This window comes from Melanotaenia boesemani, chromosome 22 (genome assembly GCF_017639745.1).
Source record: "Melanotaenia boesemani isolate fMelBoe1 chromosome 22, fMelBoe1.pri, whole genome shotgun sequence".
Taxonomy (NCBI): Eukaryota; Metazoa; Chordata; class Actinopteri; order Atheriniformes; family Melanotaeniidae; genus Melanotaenia; species Melanotaenia boesemani.
The window spans coordinates 16,211,864-16,232,590 of record NC_055703.1 but is presented as its reverse complement, the minus strand read 5'-3'; the positions used below and the strand labels follow the sequence as shown (position 1 = coordinate 16,232,590).

The 20,727-nt window shown below is 38.8% G+C and overlaps 1 protein-coding gene across 7 annotated transcripts in view; it reads left to right on the top strand.

Annotated features, from left to right (window-relative positions):
* utrn (utrophin) overlaps positions 1–20,727 on the top strand; it is a 177,903-nt gene that overhangs the window by 123,936 nt on the left and 33,240 nt on the right. For all 7 annotated transcript variants that reach the window (XM_041976219.1, XM_041976217.1, XM_041976218.1 and 4 more), the window contains 7 exons: positions 6,378–6,439; positions 8,345–8,419; positions 10,722–10,923; positions 11,615–11,700; positions 12,993–13,150; positions 17,246–17,412; positions 19,734–19,845. In XM_041976219.1, the coding sequence (XP_041832153.1) occupies positions 6,378–6,439; positions 8,345–8,419; positions 10,722–10,923; positions 11,615–11,700; positions 12,993–13,150; positions 17,246–17,412; positions 19,734–19,845 (862 nt within the window). The remainder of the gene's footprint in view (positions 1–6,377; positions 6,440–8,344; positions 8,420–10,721; positions 10,924–11,614; positions 11,701–12,992; positions 13,151–17,245; positions 17,413–19,733; positions 19,846–20,727) is intronic.

Below are 20,727 nucleotides of genomic sequence, written 5' to 3'. Positions count from 1 at the left end.
TGATTTTAAAAAAATGGTCTGGTAGGAAGTCGAAGTCTTAAAGAGATCCACCAATAAACTTTCTAGTAGTTCCTGGTCTATGAACTTTCTGCTCACGACACTTGGCGACTTTATTTTTGCTCCAATTAGGGAGTTCTTTGTGCTGATTTGTGCTCATGTTAAAAGTTAACATTTAGTCTGCTTCACCTGCACATTTTTCATTCAGTTCAACATGACTGCCGGCTTCTGAATAGATAATACCTGGCTAAATCCCATGACAGCTTTCCTCCCTATGCTTACAGTGACTATAATGACTTCAGTTTAATGTCGTGCCTCCCATTCTAATTTTTGCTAAAGCAGGCTAAAGATGAAGCTTTTTTTTTTTCAAACAGGCAGAGAGGAGACTTGTTAGTAGCTTCTCTGCCTCTCAATGAAATGTCAGCTTTGAAATTTTCAAGGGCTTCATTATACTCAAAACATGTACATCCAATTGCTGCCTAAGCAAAGCTGAACTTAGCTTTATATTTGGCTGGCTGCAAGAAATAGACTTTGGGTAAATGATTTGCTTCTCTTTTGTTTCTCTTTGAGTGTGGTAATTACTTCACTTTATAACTTGTAAAACCCACAATTAAAGTGTCATCTGTGAGAAAGCAAATGTCCTAAAACGTTCAGAGATTTTGTTGGGTTTGTTCAAATGCCATCCTGTAAAAACTTAACTTTGGTAACTACTTATTTTGCTGCATAGTTGTGATTATTTGTGAGGACAATTGGAGAAACATTTTTCTAAAGGAAAAAAAAAGCAACTAATTAGAAAATTCCTGGGGACTTGAAATTGCATTCACAGTGTTATGACTTATTTAACAAAAGGCACAGGCAAAACATCTTTCAGAAAACAGCAGAGTAAAAAAAATGTAATACAAAAGTATAGAAGGTTCAATAAATGAGATAAAAATGCATATACTTATATATATATAAAGTATGTATTTAATGAATACAGCTAGATTGAACATTACATTTTTTTAAAGCAAAGACACAAGCTTTTTTTTTGTTTTATTTAAAGAAATTGCAGACAAGTTTTATCCAGTCGCAAAATCAAACATAGGATTTATTCGTAGAAACTCGCTGACACCTGCCTGTCTGTGCCTGCAGCTTGGAAGTAGAGAGGATCAGAGATTAAAGCCAGACAGCCAATGACTCACAGGACTCGTGAACAGCAGCATGTGATTACAGACATGTCCAGCTAGAAAACCTAAATCCTCCCACACACATAATGGAAACACATGAGAACAAAAGCATTCACACAAAACAATAAGCAAAGATGTGTTTAATGATGCACACCCTCATGCTGACAAAAAAATGGTTGCACACGGCAAAAGATGCAGGTGGTTTCTCAGTGGAACCAAGCGATGCAAATACACACTCAGACCCACTTTGAGCTTGCAGCACATCCTATGTGTCAGCTGCTACAGATTTTCTCTCTCCAAGGTGAATGCTTTTATAACCCAAAATGGCCTCTATGAAACAGAAAGAAAAAAAAAGGTTAGTTTTTGTAAACTCTGAACTCTGTGGCTTTTTTTTTTTAACAAACGTATTGCTCGTCTCTTCCTCCTTAATGCACAGATATATAGCACATGCAAGCTTGCACTCGTTTAATTTGCTGTTGAATTGGACTCTAAATCCATCTCCTACGTTAATCACAGGTCACATTCAGTGTTGGGATTCTCACATCATTATTACGGATATACATTTCCCCAATTTCCTCCTCTTCCTTTCCTTCTTTCATCTCCTCTCAAGTTCTGAATCCTGCCTTTAAGCTGACAAAAGTCGTCTGATTAAAAGTGTGCTTTTTCCACCCCCCTGTAGCGAGTAGTTCAGATGACATATTGTGGGGGTGGGAATCAGATGCCTTCATAAACGCTCTATGACTACTGCCTCATGCTGGCATCCTTGTGCTGCCCCATTTAACCAATCCTGGTGTATTCTGGAGGGATAGTGGACAACCTGCTTCTCTGGAAATGCAGTTTGAGAGTCTTTAATGGAAAATCTAAAGCATTAGAGTGTAATTCAAAGACAGGATGCTGCTATGATAGAGAAGGAGGGAGATACTTTTTGTGGCAGAGGTGAAGTGATGGCAGCCAGAGAAAAAAGCATGAGACATCAAGTGGTGAATGCAGGCACCTATCACCTGTCAGACACTTCGTGATAAGCCCGGCAGTCTGCTGTCAGATGGGAAAAGAAAAAGTTCCAGAAATCTTCTTCTTACTCCGATATGTCTCTAATTCTCTTACTTTGAATAGCCACGGATGCTAGTGATCATTCACCAGCCTACTCATGATTATTCATGGCGAACTTTGAGTGTGTCACAGTGACAAACTCCCACCAGTGAAAGAAGTGTTTTGCCAGACTGCTGCCAGCAGAGTTTAAATAAGTGTTTTGATCTTTGATCATGAAGTGACTGGATGTTTCCCAGAAGAATTTTAAGTCATTTTATATTTGATATTCTTTCATTACCCAAACAAAATGTGTTACATATTTTTTCAGTGGGATCTACATGGTTAATTCTGGAGCAGCAGGGATGAAATAAGTAATAAGAACAACTTTAACCTTCAGTGAGATTGTGCTGCTGGGAATGACAAAGCTGCACATAAAATGTCAAGGGAATAGCAATTATTCTTTATAAGCTGAATTGTTACAGTGGTGATCTCTTAGTCTAAGAGGGTCACTTTTGTCAAATAGCATCAGCTGCTCTTCTTGCTCAATCAGACAGAAATCTCATAAAACTATTTAGAAAAAGGATATTCTTCCACCTCCCTCACTGTCCTCTAGCTGCTGCATGTATTTAATCCTTGTCTGTCTGCTGCAGTATACCCCTCTATGACCCCGTTTGACTGCTTGATTCTTATTTAAAAGACAGAAAATGTAGCACACTGTAAAAGATGCAAGTGCTTTCATCTCTGCTCGTCCTCCGATTGACTGACAAATAGGAAAGCCACTATTTCTAATCACTGTCTGCTTTAATTGCCATGTTTCTATTTTAATTATATTTAATTCATGCAAATGATAACTCATTTTCTACCATGGAGATCAATTGCTTGGATATTCAAAAGTACTTATATTTGTTAAACGATTTTTCACGTTTGGAAGCTTAAATAACTAAAATAAAAGTCAGTGAAATAAGCAGCCGACCTATATTCCATTGATTTATTGTCACTTAAGTTGTTTAGCCTCAGAGTTGTTTACTCTTTGGTTAAATGTCTACAAAAACTTCTACTGCCGTTTTTCCAAGGTATTTAAAACAGTTAAATGCACCGGCTTTATATTCTGAGATGCGTTCAGACTGTTCCTACAAAAAAAACAAAAAAGAAACAAGAAAAACACACACACACACACACACACACACACATATATATATATATATATGGTTCATTCAAGTGCTTCTATTAAAAGGGAATAAAAACATTTACCACTCTCAAAACTTTCAACAGAATCAAACCTGATTCTATTTATTGTCTCATTATGGTTAGATTTTATTTTGGATGTAGATCAAGACATTTTTACAAATACAAAGTCACAGACAGTCGGAGATGAATGGGATTTACAGAAGTAAGAGAGCATTGATACCTGTGCTATGTTTGAGCCTGCAGCGTGGCACTAGACAGGGTGTTGAGATAAAAGCCAGAGATGGACAATGATTCAGAGGACAGGCTTTTTACTTTCGAGTTAACAGCCTGTGATCACATGTATCCATCCAGTGAACCCGTCTGGCTCATTTCAAACAACTTTTTGGGTGTTTAATCATTATTTTTTTTTATGGATTTATGTAAACGACATGTCCACTCTGGTAAGGGTTCAAACATCTGCCTGAAAAGGAAGGTCTTAGTTTTCTTTTAAAATATTTCACTGTGACTTATTTACAGTGTAAAAGAAAACCAGACCAATTGTAAGATTTAATTGGAGTTAATATAGATGGGAAGTGTTACGAGGTTATGAGCTCCTATTTGCTGTTACAAAAATTACATCACATCTACTCTACTGGTTGGATGAACACTATCCTCTCTAAAGGCATTTCTTCATTTGTTGTAATCTGGTGACTGTGGAGGCCACGGCATCTCTCATCATCAACCTTTTCAAACACCCTTTATGTCCTGTGGCCAGGAAGCACTGAGATTCATAAAACCTTAACATCATGATAAAAATGCTTCATTAGGACAAAATCTGCCACACAGTTTTTAAAGCAACTCTACTCTGACCCCCTCCCGGATCACCAAGCCCAGCCACCTTGTGGAGAAAACTCATTTTGGCCGCTTACATTCGTGATCTCGTTCTTTCGGTCACTACCCACAGCTCGTGACCATAGGCCAGAATTGTAATATATTCACTCTCAGGTGCTTTATAGATCAACTATTGCTGGTCAGCTGGTTCCAACCTCGCTTGTTTTTACATTTGCCGTCTTTGCCAACTACCTTGTTTCACCTACACTAGCTTCATGTTTTATCAGTACCTCAAAGCAAGCAAAAAGCCCCACCTAGCTAATTGTCTGGGCTAAAAAAGATAAATACAGTGGAAACATTAGCAAGGTTAGAAATTTGATATTTAGCAGAGAATAACTTTAAGCGGTTATCTCTGAGCTCTGGATTTGTTTACAATAAAGCCAGTGTGAACACAAATCATATTAGTGTGAAAGCAGCCTTAGACTGAACACTCCTCACCTTTCCCTGAGACTGACTGACGAGCTGCGGCTGTCTAAGAAGCTTTCATACTTTAGCCAAAATACCTGATTTCATCCCCTGCTTTTAAAAATCCCCTGATTCCTCTTCTTGTGCTTGTGAATGTTTCCTGTTATATTAAATGTTGCAGCTTTGTATTAAGTGTGCCATCAATTTACTTGTTTTCCCCTTTCAAGACAGAAGAAAATAGTTTAGGCATTACTTCAGAAAAGGTCAGACATTTAAGGAAAGTATTGAAGGCTGCTGATAATTTGTTTGTTTTCATTATGGCATCCAAGAGTTGTGGAAACAGCTGTCAGATATTTTTGTTGGTAGATATATTTCCCGCTTGTGTACATAACTGTGGATTTAATGTTTGATCATTGGATTATTTCTGTCTTATCTGTAGTGTACCTTTCTGCACAAATGTTTTACAGTGATAAGCTTTGGCCACTCGTGGCATCGATAGCTGGTATTCTTCCTTCTAGCTCTTGTGTTTATGTGGAGCAAATGCTAACAAATCCGCCTGCCCTGTTTTCACTGAAATCCTTCTACAATGAAGCCGAGCTCTATTTGAGTCCACACTGTGGGTGGTCTAGGCATTAGCAAAGCCTGCTCAGTTGTGAGAGAGGTTATCAACGTGTGCAGCTGCTGAATAGTGATGAACATCTGCGTATGAGGAGAGCTTATGCCATCTACAGCTGCAGTTCAACTTTGCTTCCTGCTGACTGTCAGCAGAGAACGAGCCACTGCAGATCCCACGGGGGAGCCTCTGCATTTAAAAAACCCTTCCAGAAAAACATTCCACATAGATTTGAGTGTGGCTTCTGACAGCCAGGTGCCTTCATGAAATATACACCCGGGCACACACAAACACAAGAGCCACATCACAGCCAGCACACCTGAAACAGATACACTGACTGACAGCTGCAGCCTGAGAGAAGCTTGATTCTTTGCTGTCCTGTGCATGCAAAGCCAGCAAGGTTTGATTAGTTTTGGCATGCGTCCTATTTTATTTATTTTTGTAAGGTTGATTTTGTGTGTGTGAGTCTGAAGCAAAAATGTGAGTAAAATTCGAAAAACCTTATCTGTGCCCCGTGGTACCCTGTGATGAAGATTCACAGTATATGTGTTTGTGTTTTCATTTAGTTGTTTTATGATTTCTGGATGTATCTCTAGCCCGGGGATCTCCACCTCTGGTCCTTGTGAGCTACTGTCCTGCAGGTTTTGGATTTTTCCTTAGTGCAACACACCTGACTCAAATCACTGGGTCATTAACAGGCTTGTGCAGAGGTGTGTTGTTGTAGGAGACATCTAAAACCTGCAGGACTGTAGCTCACGAGGACCGGAGTTGCAGACCCCTGCTCTAGCCTCTGTTCAAAATTCTGAGACTACAACAAAATTCTTTTTCCACTAAACTCATTTACAGAGTTAACAAAACACTAAATAACTTTAGGAGTGCTGTTAAGTTTACAGTTTAGTGTTAATTTTCTTTCACTAAGATGTTTTTGTCAATTTTTGCAGATACTTTTTTGGGGGGGCCTCAGAGTCACTTTTTGTCCTTTTGTGTATTTTTCTTTTGTGACAAGTCTGCGTGTGTTTTGACGTCAGTTGCTCCTATTCTGTTTATCCATCACATTATTTTTTGTGCTTCTTCTTCTAACTTTTGTCTTCTCTTATTGTTGTTTTCAGCCACCAGACACAGACTACCTGCTGGGATCATCCAAAGATGACAGAGCTCTACCAATCACTAGGTACAAAACAAAAAATTACATACGATGACTTCAGTTACTGACTGTCTTACTTCATACTGTGTTTTTCAGAAACTTTTTCAATGCTGATACAGAGAAATTAAAAAAACAAACTTACCTCTCACCTCGTCATATTTATCTACAATTTGTCACCTTGTTTAAGGAATTTTCACATAGGTAACTAAGAATTACATCTCCAATACAGAGGAAATATTTTAAAAATAATCACCTTTAAACAAAGTGGTATTGTATAGTTAAATAAAACACACAGGATGCTCTTCTTCACCCTATCTTTGCTACTCGTCACCTTGATGTGGATTTGAGAGCAGAAGGGAACAATTTCTGGGTCTCTGGAAGATGGAAGTAAGCATGCATTGAATAAGAGTAATAAAAAGCACCATGTTATTTTGTCCAGTCTGTGAAATGGCAAAGCAAAAAAAATAAAAAGAAAGAAACCATAAAAACACAAGAGCCTGTTAGCAGCTTGCTCTTTCACACATTTTGGTCACTAGAAAGCCACATTAGGCATGTGTGCATCTGCACAGCTGTGCATGGCATTGACGCTGAACAAATGTAGTACCATACTGGGACTGAGAAGCAGGTCAAGGTTAGTTTTCTATCTCTTCAGCGTTATTGGCTTCTCTAAGCAACTGACAGAGGGTCTAAAATGAAACAAACTGATGCCAACAAAGCAGAAAGCAGGGCTATAAAAATACATCAAAACAGTGAAGGAGAGCTGTGAAAGTGACTACCAGGACAACTTTGAGTCAAGAAACCCTTGGTTTATGAGGCATAGGAGTGGCAGTCCACTGTTACACTCTGCAGCTTTGCACAAGCAAAGTGTACACAGAAGAGCAATGGGAAGTTTTAACTGTGACCTTATCACAAAATACAGACGTTTTTTGAAGCAGCGTCAGGATAAATCAGGGTTTTTAAACCAGTCTTGTGGACAAAAGAGAAAACAAACAAGACAAAACAGATTAGGTCCAGACTGAGAAGAGTAAATATGCCACACAGTCAGTCTGTAAAAACATCTTCTTGCACAACGTGATCAAAAATACATCCCAAAATCTTCTTTGAGCTATTAAAATAATTACAAGCTGAAACCTTTAAAGTGACTGTAATGGTCCCCTGACTTGAGCGTCACTGAAGATCCTAATATAGATAAGTTTTAGCTGTCAAAGTGGCCTAAAAATATCTAAAAACTTGAATTAATTTGCAAAGATTAGTGTCTGAATATTCCTGAGTCACAAGTAGAAAGACTCAGCGGTCGTAAAAAGCATTTGGAAGCTGTGATGGCTGCCATTATGTTTTTTAAGTCTATTTAAAAATAACAGTTCATTAACATTTCAAGAAAAACATCATTTCACCATAATTCATGGGGTTCATCTACTTCTTTCCACTACATAGATCAACAAGATAAGGAATTAAACCCGGAGGTGTGAATACATTACATGCATATATACATGTTTTTTGTTTTAATTATTATTATTTAACTCTTTGACAACTGTTGTTTCTTGACTCTTTCCTGCTCCGTGTCCGTATCCATATGCATATCTGGGTCCCTGTGGGATGGCCAGTGTGACTGTTCTTTAATGAGCAGCCTGATTAGTAATAACCTGTGAAACTTTGGGAGCATTTGCTGTAGGCCAGCAGCTCAACAAATAGCACCGGGCCCCTCAGAGACAGAACTCGCTGACCTAATTACAGAGTCCACATTAGCACCTCTTCCTCTCAGATGTCTCCATAGACAATAACTAACAGAAGTTAGATTTCAGTGAAGAGACGGGGCCTGCTTGTGTTGCCCCACCGGCAGATTTCTTTGCACTGTGTTTTCCGATCTCCCGCCTCCATTTTTCTCATCATCTATTTACCTTTCATCTCTCTGTCTCTTTTTCCTTCCTGAAGCGGATTTAAACAATGTGAGATTCTCAGCATACCGAACAGCCATGAAGATTCGCAGACTACAGAAAGCACTGTGCTGTAAGTAAGACACACACACTCAAATATATACACATATTTTTAATATCTACGGCCATGGTCAGCTTTTGATGTTGAGAGGATGCAGTAATGATTTGAAATGTTGCCAGATGCTTTGCCAAAGCAACCTAGAGGCCAAGAATATTTTGGCTCTAAAATAACCTTCTGCTGCATGAATATGTGTGTAGTCGTGGGTGATCATATCCACACGCAGTCACAGCTGGTGACGCTTTTAAGCCTCATTCTGTTTTCACAGGTGTTTTTTTTTCGTCTGTTTTTACTTTTTCAGCATGAAAGCTGCTTTTTGCTTCTTTAAAATGGAGACTTTGATAAAGGTGGCTATTACCTACAGTCTCAGTTGCCTACCAAACCCATGCACAAACACACACGCTGCAGGTGTGTGTAGACCCCCTCCTCATGTGAGGTTTCAGCCAGCATGGCTGTAGATACTAGGAGTCAGCACAGTGTAATAATAGTGACTAATGATCACTATTATACAGCTGTTGACATTATTAATGAAACAAAACATTCTGAGTTGGCACTGCTCATTTACATCCTGCTGCTTGTTTGAAGTTTGCTGTTTGTACGAAACAAATGTCAAACTACAAAAATGAAGATGTGTGTGAGCAACTTTATAAAACTGTAGTAGTGAGTGTTAATTTCAAATCTTTTTTTTCCTCTGTTGGTTGTTAATAAGTGTAAATGATTCGGGCGTTTCAGTTTTCTATCTCAGATTGTGTCTCTGATCACACATATGTGTGTGTGTGTTTGCGATGAATGGTTTCAATGCAGGGCACTGCAATTAATTTTCATCCATTAGATAATAACCACTGTGCAAAAGGTGCACATACAAACACACACAACACAGCAGAGGGATCATTAGTTACTTGTTGTTAGCCTAGATTCATGTGCACAGAGAGCTGTGTGTGCATGTGCAAAAAGTCCAGAGAGCACGACACACACATATATGTGACATGGGTACTATGAAACAGCTAATTGGGTTAAGTCTGACCCAGGAGGCTGTAGGCAAATGAGCTTGCAGGGCATCTCAGCAATGTGCCACAGCCTTTTCAGCTTCATGTAATGACAAAGCTGGAGAGAGAGAGAGAGAGAGAAAAAATTGCTTTCTGCTGGCATCTGATAGCATGGCTGCCCTGCTGTGCCCGTGCCACGTGAGCTACTCCAGTAATTAGTGTTGACTCTGGAGCAAAGAATAAGATAGAAGTGAGTAGAGTAAATAAGAAAAATGTCTTCGTAAATTCATTTAAAAATCTCTCTTGAATACTAAGAACTAAATCTTGCTGTTTTGAATAAGCAGTACAAATCAACCTAAAACAAACAACAAAAAAGACGTTCTTTGTGACTCTTGTCCCAAACCATCCATCTACTTACTTTAAGTGTGGATCAAGTGTCATCTTAAATAAATATGCAAACTCTTAGTCAGTCAGATCATGATAATCCTGAGCGCTTAAAGAGAACAATTTTGACAGCATTCAGCTTTTTTTGTTTTTCTCCAACTCTTCTAAGTACCGATCACACTAGCTTGTTGGTGAGGTCAGTTTGCCCTCATCTTGAATTTAAAAAAAACTCCTACTTGTCTTGATGATATAACATGATCAGTAAAACTGAAACTGCTGGCCACAGAAGGCCTAGCTGCTCTTTTCTTTCCAGCCCTTTGCTAAACTGATCAGCTGGCAGCTCTTCTGAGCCGATGAAAATAACTATTATTGTGGTATTGATCATCTCATCTACCTTTCAGCAGGAACAGAAATAAGTGTGCAACTAGTCATTTAACCATAATTCTGCTTTTTTATTAAATCTAAAGAAACTAATGCTCTCAGTTTGTTCCATTTGTTTCCGTGTTTGACTTTCAGTTCAGATTCTTCTTTTGTTAATGGCTTACTGTGACATTTCATCTGTTCTGTTTTTCCATTAAAAACCACTACGTGGAAGTTTTGAATTATTTTCGACTGTATATCAGTCAAGTCTGGGGTTTTGATGTGCTTCTTTTATGTCTGTGCTGTCATTCGCAGCTTCTTGTTATTTTCAGAGTAAATTTGTTGGCATTCTTAGTAAAGTCTGAGTTGCGGTTGAAAGTCCAGTGAACAATACAAAGAGATGACTAATAGTTCTGTCTTTCTCTTATTGTTCTTTCTGTCTGTTACTGTTCCTCCATTCTCCCCTTGTCACTGTGAACCTCCTCTGCTCTCTCCCCCTCCTCACTTTTACTTATGCCTCCCAATCATTTCCTTGTCCTACTCCGTGTTGTCTCCTGCTGTGACTGGAACGCCCCATCTATTTGCAGTGGACCTGCTGGATCTAAATGTTGCCCAGAACACTTTCGCGCAGCACAAACTCACCAACAACAGTCAGCTGCTCTCTGTCCCTGACGTCATCAACTGCCTGACATCCATCTACGACGGCCTGGAACAGGAGCACAAAGATCTGGTTAACGTGCCTCTCTGCGTCGACATGTGTCTCAACTGGCTGCTCAATGTTTACGACACGTGTGTATGCCATCTGTTATGGATTCAGAATGGAGATTATGGATCAAGCTACATGCTTTTCTAATATTGTCACAAATTTTGCATATGGTTCATGTCGCCACTGGCATTCTGGCTTCTTGAAAATGTAAATGACAAATGCAACAAAGTCCTATAATACAACGATAGGCCCCTTAAGTGCTTTCACGTTTGCAGATTTAAATGTGCTACAAAATTCAATTTATAACATGTTTTTAATCTGTAAACTGTAAATATGAAACATTCTGATACTGTCAGCCTGGTGTTTATACCAACAAGTGCCTCTCTTAGTATTCAAATTACTGTTGCAGTGTGTTTAATTTGGAACAGGCATTCACGTTCACGTTTACACAACAGCCTGAACAGCATTAACATGCATAAATTTTTGTATAATCACGTGTGCACAGATGCTGATAGCTAACATCCTTACTAACATAAAAGCTGTTTTTGGCCACACATGAAATTTAATTGGAATCACACCATCTCTCACAAACAAAGAGAACACACACACACACACACAAATCAAAACGTCCCTCTCTTTCCAGGCCCATAATGATTTTCTGTCACTGCTGTTTCATGCAGTATAAACATTGTGGGTATGGAAAAGCTTGCATACTAAGAATAACTATGACTAGCTGGTTGTCATGCTCTTATATGTGTTTTTCTCTGTCCTCAGTGGTCGCAGTGGGAAGATTCGCATCTTGTCCATGAAGATTGGATTGCTTTCTCTCTCCAAGGGACACTTGGAGGAAAAATACAAATGTAAGTGGAAATGAGTAGGCAAGGTGTTTGCAGATGTAAACACACCACTGTTCCAGCTCCTCCCCGTGAACTTCAGTCCGACCCACACTGCTCCACCACAGCTGTAATCCCAGCAGTATTAATAAAACTCACAGCAAGAAAAAAATGTTAGAGAACAGCTTGTCTAATTGGATGAGAGACCTCCTACGCATTTCCCCAGTTCTTTATGTAATTCTGAATTCTGATTTATTTTTGAGGATTAAGGAGCGTGAATGCAGGCTTGCTGCACTGGGAGGAGACTTGTCAGTCTGGCTTCCTGCTCTGTGTCTCTGCTGCTTTATCTCCCTCTGTCTGTCTTCTTTTGCTGTCACTGCTCACACCACTGTTCATCTGTCTAACAGTTCCACTTTGTCTGTTGTCCTATCTTACTTACTCTCACTTCCTCTCCTTTCCTTCTCTTTCTCTTGCCATGGCATGAACCCTATCCCTGAACCTATTCGTTCCACTGGCAGTTTCTATTAGATTGAGAAGGGTATCAAGCATGGCTGATTGCATTCTTCCTCCTTTTCTCTTCTAGGGGGTTTGATTTACTGTCAGTTCTATGCATATACTCGTGTATGCATGACACACATACCTAACCAGGTGTTGTATAATCTAATGCCCTTTTGGTGGCTATTGCATATGTCACATCTAATTGTGCAACAGATAGTATGTTTATGGAGATATGGAGAAGTTTATCGGTAAGATGTCATTAGAGTTGTGAAAAACATGGCAATCTCAAATGCACATTGTTGATGGTGTTTGCATGTGTGGCATTTGTCCATTTTCCCTCTTTTCATTCACTGGATTACCCTCTCACTGCCCTCTTTGCTCATTTTGTGCTTGAGCTCTGTTACGCCTAATAACTATCAGAAAAAATGTCAACATGCGACATGTGTCACTGGGCTGGCATCGTCAGCCAGTACAGCTCTGTCAATCATCACAAGGAATGCAGGAGAGTTGGAGGCAGGGAAGGAGAGATTAGAGGGAAAAAAAAAGCCTCGCATGGAAGATCTAAGACAGAGAGATTAAAAATGAATATGTTCCCCCAGTGCTTTCTGCATCCTCCCCTCCGCCTCACACCCCCATATACACACTTTTCAACACTTTAACTCCCACTTGCAGCTATACTGTTACTCTTTCTCTTTTCACATCTATTTATACCTGTATCTTTTCTTTTCAATATCACCCACATGCTCTGACTTTTTCCCCTCTCTGCCTCTTTCTCATTCTTTTCCCTCTTTGTTCTCACTCTCTCTCTCACTCCTCCACAGATCTCTTCAGCCAGGTAGCATCAGCAGGCGGCACGTGCGACCAGAGACAGCTCGGACTGCTGCTCCATGAAGCCATCCAGATCCCAAGGCAGCTGGGGGAGGTGGCCGCGTTTGGAGGTTCCAACATTGAACCCAGTGTCCGCAGCTGCTTCCAGCACGTATGTTCGCAGAACAAATGGAAGCATGTGCATCAGATGCATAAATTACAAAGAACACATTTTATACAATACAGTAGTTACAGTCAGAGCTCCTTGATCTTTATTGTGGTGGGAGTTAAAATAACAATTCTGTTAATTAAGATAATCACACATTTCCTGACTGGCTGCTGCACCTGTTTAACTTTTGGTTTTTAATCTGTTTTGAAGTTACTCTTGTTTAGGACCATTATTTATTCATCAGGCTGGAAATATGGGATTTGGAAACCATGGTTATTGGTCTTCTGATGCCAACACCACCTCTTTTTAATACAATCATGTTTATAGCTGAACTTAGAAACTCCAGTTTAATGTTTTTTTTTGGTCTGGCAGTACGAGTAGCCTTTGAAAATAGTTTTGACAAGAATGGAGTCAGAGAGAGAGTGGGATGACATGCAGCAAAGAGCTACAGACAGGGGTCTCATTTACAGAACATTACGTAAGATCTAATCTAGTGTACGTACACCTAAAAGCTGAAAACAGCGTACGGCAAAAAAAAAACAAAAAAAAAAAAACAAAAAGACAAAAAACAAAACAAAAATCCAGACTCCTAAAACTGTGTGCAAGCACACCTGCAAACAGTTTCCCCATTATAGATCACAGACTACTTGGAAAAGTGCAGACCTGAATCGGCCTCATATCGCCCCATAACATGCTCAAATCAAGCTATATATGGCCCATGCAAAGCAGGACATGAAAATCGTTGCATATGAAGAAGCCTGCTGATAAAGGAGGAAATCACAGCAACAAGCAAAAAGAGAAAAGAACAAAAACTTTTCTGACACAGAAATTAAAGTGCTCGTTGGTGAAGTGGTGGCAGTAAAGGAAATGTTGTTTGGTGGCCACAGCAGCGCAGTCACAAATATAAGAAAACACCACCGTGTTGATGTGCAGTCTGTAAGTGCAACAGAAATAAACTAGAAGTATTCAGACTAGACCTCTGCGAAGACATTGTCTTTTTTTTCTTTTTCTTTTATTTATTTATTTGCCAATGATTGTGGGTATTATTTTTGAGTTAGAAGCTGTAATGTAATCTGTATCTCTAGGTTCTGACAGAAGCTTTATTCCAAACACAAAGGGACACCGTCAGCACCATTAATGTCATAGCTGATGAACTTAAAGAAATTAGAGCTGTGATGTGCAACACAGTGACAGTTAATGTGTGACATATCCAATACATAAAAAAAAAATCTTTAAAATGAACCTTTACTTTGTTGGCATCTCAAGAGCGGGAGACTGTTTTCTTCCCACCTTGGCAAAATGTTTGTCATTTAGTGATTTAAGCTACAACCATGATGATTTATTTGCCACACTGACAAGCTTAGTTGACCAACCATTAATGCTTCCCTTCATTAATCATTCCTAAGCGTTTTTTGTTTCTTTTGTTTTTTTACTGCAACCAGTTAAATGTTTTGCTTAGGTTTATTTCTGGATGTTACCAGCATTTAATGACGTTTCCATCATTCGTTTTCACACTGTTACGACTCTCGCTCATACTCCAGTCATTAACGGAAGCCAAAACATTCAAATTAAGCCCTAAAATTTTACTGATTTCCTACACTTCATCTAAAAAAAACACACACACACACACACACAGGAAGGTATCTCACCACCATGTTGATGCTATCTTTGAGCATACTTGAGTACACGCACATGCACATATGCACTGACAAATTGCTCACAAATTTGAATCATGAATCTCTGTGACACCTGCAGTTGAGTCGCCCATTAATCTTTCAATCATCCAACCATGTTTGGCAGCACAGCTCATATTTCACAGCCTCTCCTGCATTTTCACATTCATTCAAATTAACAAATAAAGGCCTGTGCCACCCTGTGCACCAGTTTGCCCTGCCAGTGATGGTGCAGTCACCCACTCCATTTGTGGGAGATGAATGAGTCACACCACCATAAATGTTACCTCTTTTCACAGCTTCTATGTCACTCTCCTTCATTTTTCCATCCCTCTGTCCAGTCATCCTTTCACTCAGACAGTAATTAATCTGTAAATGCAATAATTCTGCCTTTAGATGGCAAGAGGGAGGAAGAGGAGGTGATGATGAGATTAATGTATGTGAAAGGAGACAGGGTGAGATTGTGCTGGCGAAGGTCAAATAGAAGGGTGGAGGATTTAAAGATGATCTGTCATCAGAGGAAAGAATCCATTGGACGTAACCTGGCATGTTAATCACTGGGTCAAAGTCGCCTTCACGTTTTTAAATACCCACAGGAAATTTCATTAACATTCAACATCACTAATGACTATAACCACTGCATGAATGCAGGATTCTTTTTTCTTATAGCAATACTTTTCCACTTTGTCCAGTTGCATCATCATATTCAGTCATGGAGAAATAAATATTTATTAAATTCTGGAAAAGCTTTAAAATAGTCTCCTACTAGTGAAACGTGCAAATAAAAGCATTAGACCAAAATACCAGCCATTTTCAGTTTAAACAGCTACTTCACTTCCTTAAGTACTATTTTCTTTTTACTCAGCAGCTAATGAAAGTACTTCTGCAACTTTTAGAAAGGCTGTTGATTTTTTTCTTGATGAGCTAGACAGATGTTGACTTTAGGCAGGTATTAAGTCCAGCTGGTAGATAGCAAGAGTTTTGAAAATGTGAAGAAACTTCTTGTCAAAATAGTTTTACACACTGGAAAAGAGTTTCCTATAGGGCTGATATTTACAGCAAAGACTTGGAAAGTTTGGGTTGTGTTTAATTAATTTTACTTGTGTGATAAGCCTCTATCTGCTGGAGGGTATGTGGAGATACATGGGCTTTGGTGCATCTGTGTTTTTTGTGATTACTCCATGAAGCTTCCATCATGTCTGGTGATTCTTTTGCTATCAGAAGAATATTGTAGGGATATGTTAGATAAGTTAGAAGTAAACCTTTTTAAGCCAAATGCAAACATTGGAAACTAATACTGTGTGAAGAGGCGTACAAATCTGAGTAAATATTTGATCCTATTTTTTGGTACTTGACTTTTTTTATGATCAGTGTTGCAAAGGCATTTTTTACAAATGCTGTAATCTTATCAAACAGCCAGTTGATGTGTGTGGGAGCTAACAGTAAATATAGATTGAAAAAGTAAATCCCTTATTTTAATTTTTGGCTTGGAATATGTTTATGTTTGATTTGTTTCAAAGCATACATTTATTTCGGGAGGATAGGATAATGAAGCTGAGATGCGGTGTAGTCTTTCTCAACAGAAGCCTGGGAAAGGGATCAGGGAAAAACACACACACGCGCTGTTCCTTTTGATAATTCTCTCCTCTTATTGCAAATGTATTTTGCCCTTTGCTGCCCTTTTTGAGTGTCTGGAATGATGGAAAGGTTGCCTTTGATAGAAATGAGTCTGAAGCCAAAGCTCCTCAACCTGCGTTGGCTTCAGACTCATTATAAACTGCAGTTCAAAAAATATCTTGAGAACACCGCTGTGGTAATGTTTCTTGATTGGATGCAGTTTAAGCAGGTATACCGATTTACTGAAACAAATACAGTCGGTGCATGGAGAATTTAAAAAAGGAAACTTTCCTTGGGTACTTGAAACAATAAGTACAGTGCTTGACAAGTTACATAAACATATACACCTCCAAAAGTTCAGAGCAGCAGTTCAGAGTAGGAGTTTGGGAGCTTCATGGCTGTTAACTAACAGTACAGCTATGGGTGTGTAGCACAAGGGCAGTGAGGATGTTAAAATCAATCAATATTTATTATAAGATAAGCAATAAATATGAATAAAGAGCTTGTTAAAATTATTTAGTCTCAGTTCACAACTCAAGGCAATAATGCGCCTCAGGGACTCGTGACTTTCACATAAATATGGTCATCTTAAATTTGTCTGCATGTTTATTAGAAGTTCAGTAATGAGTAAAGAGTTACACCCTGTTGTTTATGTCTCTTGTGCATGTTTTTATGTTATGCTTCAAAGTGCCTTTACAGTTTATCAGCTCACTTTGTTGAACTTTTATGGGAACTATAAACTTCAAATGGTTGATAAACTTTTGATTTATAAGCTCCTAACTCTTGACCTCATGTCTTTAATGCACAGGTAAACAATAAGGTGGAACTAGAGCCTCGGCAGTTTGTTGACTGGATGCACCTGGAGCCCCAGTCGATGGTTTGGCTTCCTGTCCTTCACAGAGTAGCTGCTGCAGAGACGGCAAAACATCAGGCGAAGTGTAACATCTGCAAGGAGTGCCCTATCGTGGGTTTCAGGTAAAAACCGTCAGTGCTATCTCATGTATTTAATATTCATCAGTGTGTGAGCACAAACACTAAAGGGGTGATTTAGTCTACAGCCTGTAACACACCACAGATATATTTATACACTAAATGTTGCAATGTTCTGGTTTGTTCACTGCTGGTTGAACATAAAGGGCAGATCTGCACTGGAGGGCAGGCATTTATCTAAATGTCAGCAGCTGGAACACCACTGACTAAATACCATCCAAAGGTTTGTAATGAAACATGCACACATACTCACAAACATCCAGGACATTGCCGCATTCATAAAGTTCACAGAGAGTCTGGTGAACAACCTGTAACAGACTTCCCTCTGATACTGCGACAGCTCTCACAGTCCTGTAACTTCCTTTGTTTCATTTACTTTCTGATAAAAAACTCTCTCACAGCAACAACAGGTAAATAAAGATTGACTGTTTCAATGAGGTCATTGCAAAATTAGTATTATTTTTTTTTGTTTTTCTGACCATTCGAGTAAGAAAAGCAGTTTTCTTGTGCCTAGAAATGGTAGTAACGCCTTGCTAAGTGGAACAGAGTGGTACGATTGTCCTCTACAGATTCCTTGCTTTGCAAGCAAAAAGAGAAACACGTTCAGACATTTGATGAAGTGCACGTCTCCCAAGTTCTGTCATTGATCGATGAGCGTGAGCGATGGTGGGAATGAAAGGCAAGGAGCAAGAATGAAAAGGAAGGAAAATGCACAGGCGGCATTTTGTGTGGTCTTACAACATGAAAATAAGGATGTTGCAAGTAGTACCAAAAGGTTTTAACCCAAAAAGGCCACAAGCAACATAATGTGTGTTTAAGTACGGCTCTTTTATACTGGATGTAATGATTGTGTAATTGTTTTCAAGACAAGTGACAAGTGATTGAAATAAATGTTTCTGAACATCTAGACAAGGACAGTTTACAGCTTTTTTTATTCAATGCTCATGATTCAGATTTCCTTTGGCTTTTCAAGGGCTGTTCAAGATTTAACTTTGGTGCACAAGATCATTACAACATATATTTGACAGCCATAGATAAATGGCCACTGAGCCACATTAAGCATCCACCGTTTCCTGTGCATTCAAGCCAACCTGTCAGTGGCGGTCATTACATTCACGTGTTTACCTGCAGAGATGAAAGCTACAGGTAATTAGAGCTTAGTTGCCACAAAACATATCTCAAGATGATTTTTAGCTCTAATTATGTCCAGTTAAACTCGATTAATTACAGCCAGCTAATTTTTAAATAATATATTTTTATTCAAACAGCAAATTATTTGTTTTAAGAAGAAAGTAACCTAATGATTTCTAGTGATGTCAGTTTGAATTACATTTATTTTTACAATTGCCAGCTGGTTGCATATTGAATAAACTATTTGCAAAATACATTCCTTTCAAAAGCTGTAAATGTAGTTGGGCAACTCTAGTTTTAGCTTTAGCTGAGCACCACATATAGCTACAGAAAGTACACAAAAATGAAGTAGCAAACTAGCAGATAAGTTAGAATACCCTGCAAATAATTAGATCAAAGAAATAAATTTTCCATTGCATTTACCATTATTTTACTTGCATGTTTACTCTTGAATCACTGCTGAGATTGTTATTCTTTTAATATATTTTGCTGTTAACTAAATGTAAGGAAACATTGAGTCAAATTTTCTTTTTAAAAGAGTGCTATTAAAACAGCTATGAAGTTTTCACCTTTAAAGATCAGACAGTAAATGCTCTATAATTAACCAAAATTGTTTGGTGGACAAATTAATTAATTCAGGGCCATCTCATCATTACCTGAGTGAAGGTGACTTAACGCCCTCTCCTCATAGTAATATGCTGCTTGTCAGTGCATAATGGCGTATTTGACTTAGTGTCGTCGTGTGCACTGTTGCATCCTTTGATATATGGCTCTCTTTTGTAGCTCATCAGTCAGCTAACCTTGGGGAGAGCTGGAGAGGAGAGAAAGATAAAAGACTTGAGCCGTTATGTCTGAATGGCTCCTGTCTCAATTTAGTTGTTAAATGGCAGTCTGGTTACAGCTGCTGCTGAGGACAACATCCCAGCGGTTGTTGTCAGGTTGTTGTGTTTTGGTGGAAATCCTACCATCTGTCATGCTGTCAGCATATTGCGTGCGAGTACGAGTTTGAGGAGGATTATGTGAAAAAGTGACAGTGGGAATCAGAAGCTCACCAGAAGATGAGTCATGTCATAAGGATACATATGTGCTCACTTGTACGTACACACAATGACAGACCCGAGGACATGAAAATGGCTCCTAACTCAACTTTTCTCCCCTCATGTGTCTCTCTGTAGGTATCGCAGTCTGAAGCATTTCAACTACGACGTTTGTCAGAGCTGCTTCTTCTCTGGGCGCACCGCCAAGGGCCACAAGCTCAACTACCCAATGGTGGAGTACTGCACACCGGTGAGGGAGCAGCAGCATCACACCTTATCCCCCCCTCCCCTCATCTCATATCTCTTTTTCACACGCTTGCACATTCCACTCAGCCATTTAATGAAAGCACACAAATTCACAGTTTCAGGCTTTGGTTACATCCAAAACCATCTTAATGTCAAATAAACTTCTGAATCTTCAAACCGCTGCATATTAATGCTTCTACTTTGCACAGTGATCCTTAAGAAGTGTTACTCCAGCAGAGTTGGACACATTTTCAGATTCACTTTGTCTTGCTCTGAAAACATGCTCTTGCTCTGTTGTCTTGTAATGTTTAAATCTCAGGGTTTCTTTATAATTTGGCTTCAAGCATTTTATTAATTAAACATAAATTTTTCCACAACCTCTCCGTTTAGTTAAAGCTAAAACAATGTTCAATCTTGTTGGAAGTTGGATTTATCTTTGCCTCTGTGATGTTGAGCAAACAGGAGAGGAGATGGTTTGCAGTCAGTGTGGGAAACTATTTTTACTTGTCCTATCTGTTTCTGCTTCTTTCTTTTTTTTTCTAATTTAAATTCTTTAAATTCACAAATATTCCAATGTTCCTGCTTGGAATTTCTGAGAATATTTTTTTAGATAAAGTAGTGTGGAAGAATTTTCCTTTTTATTCTTTATTATTCATTAATCATCCTTTTATTATTCACTTCATTAATCTTTATTAAATTTCTTACCCATTTTCTATTATCATTATAGTTTTTAACCATTTTTATCCATTCTTATGCAATATCTTTTTCTGAGTATACACTAATGAATTTTTTGAGTAGAAGTGATGGCTTGAGAGACTCTGACCCTGGACTGTGAACAGTGTGGTTCTCATAGGAGACACTGGGTTGTATGAAGACATGTCATTGC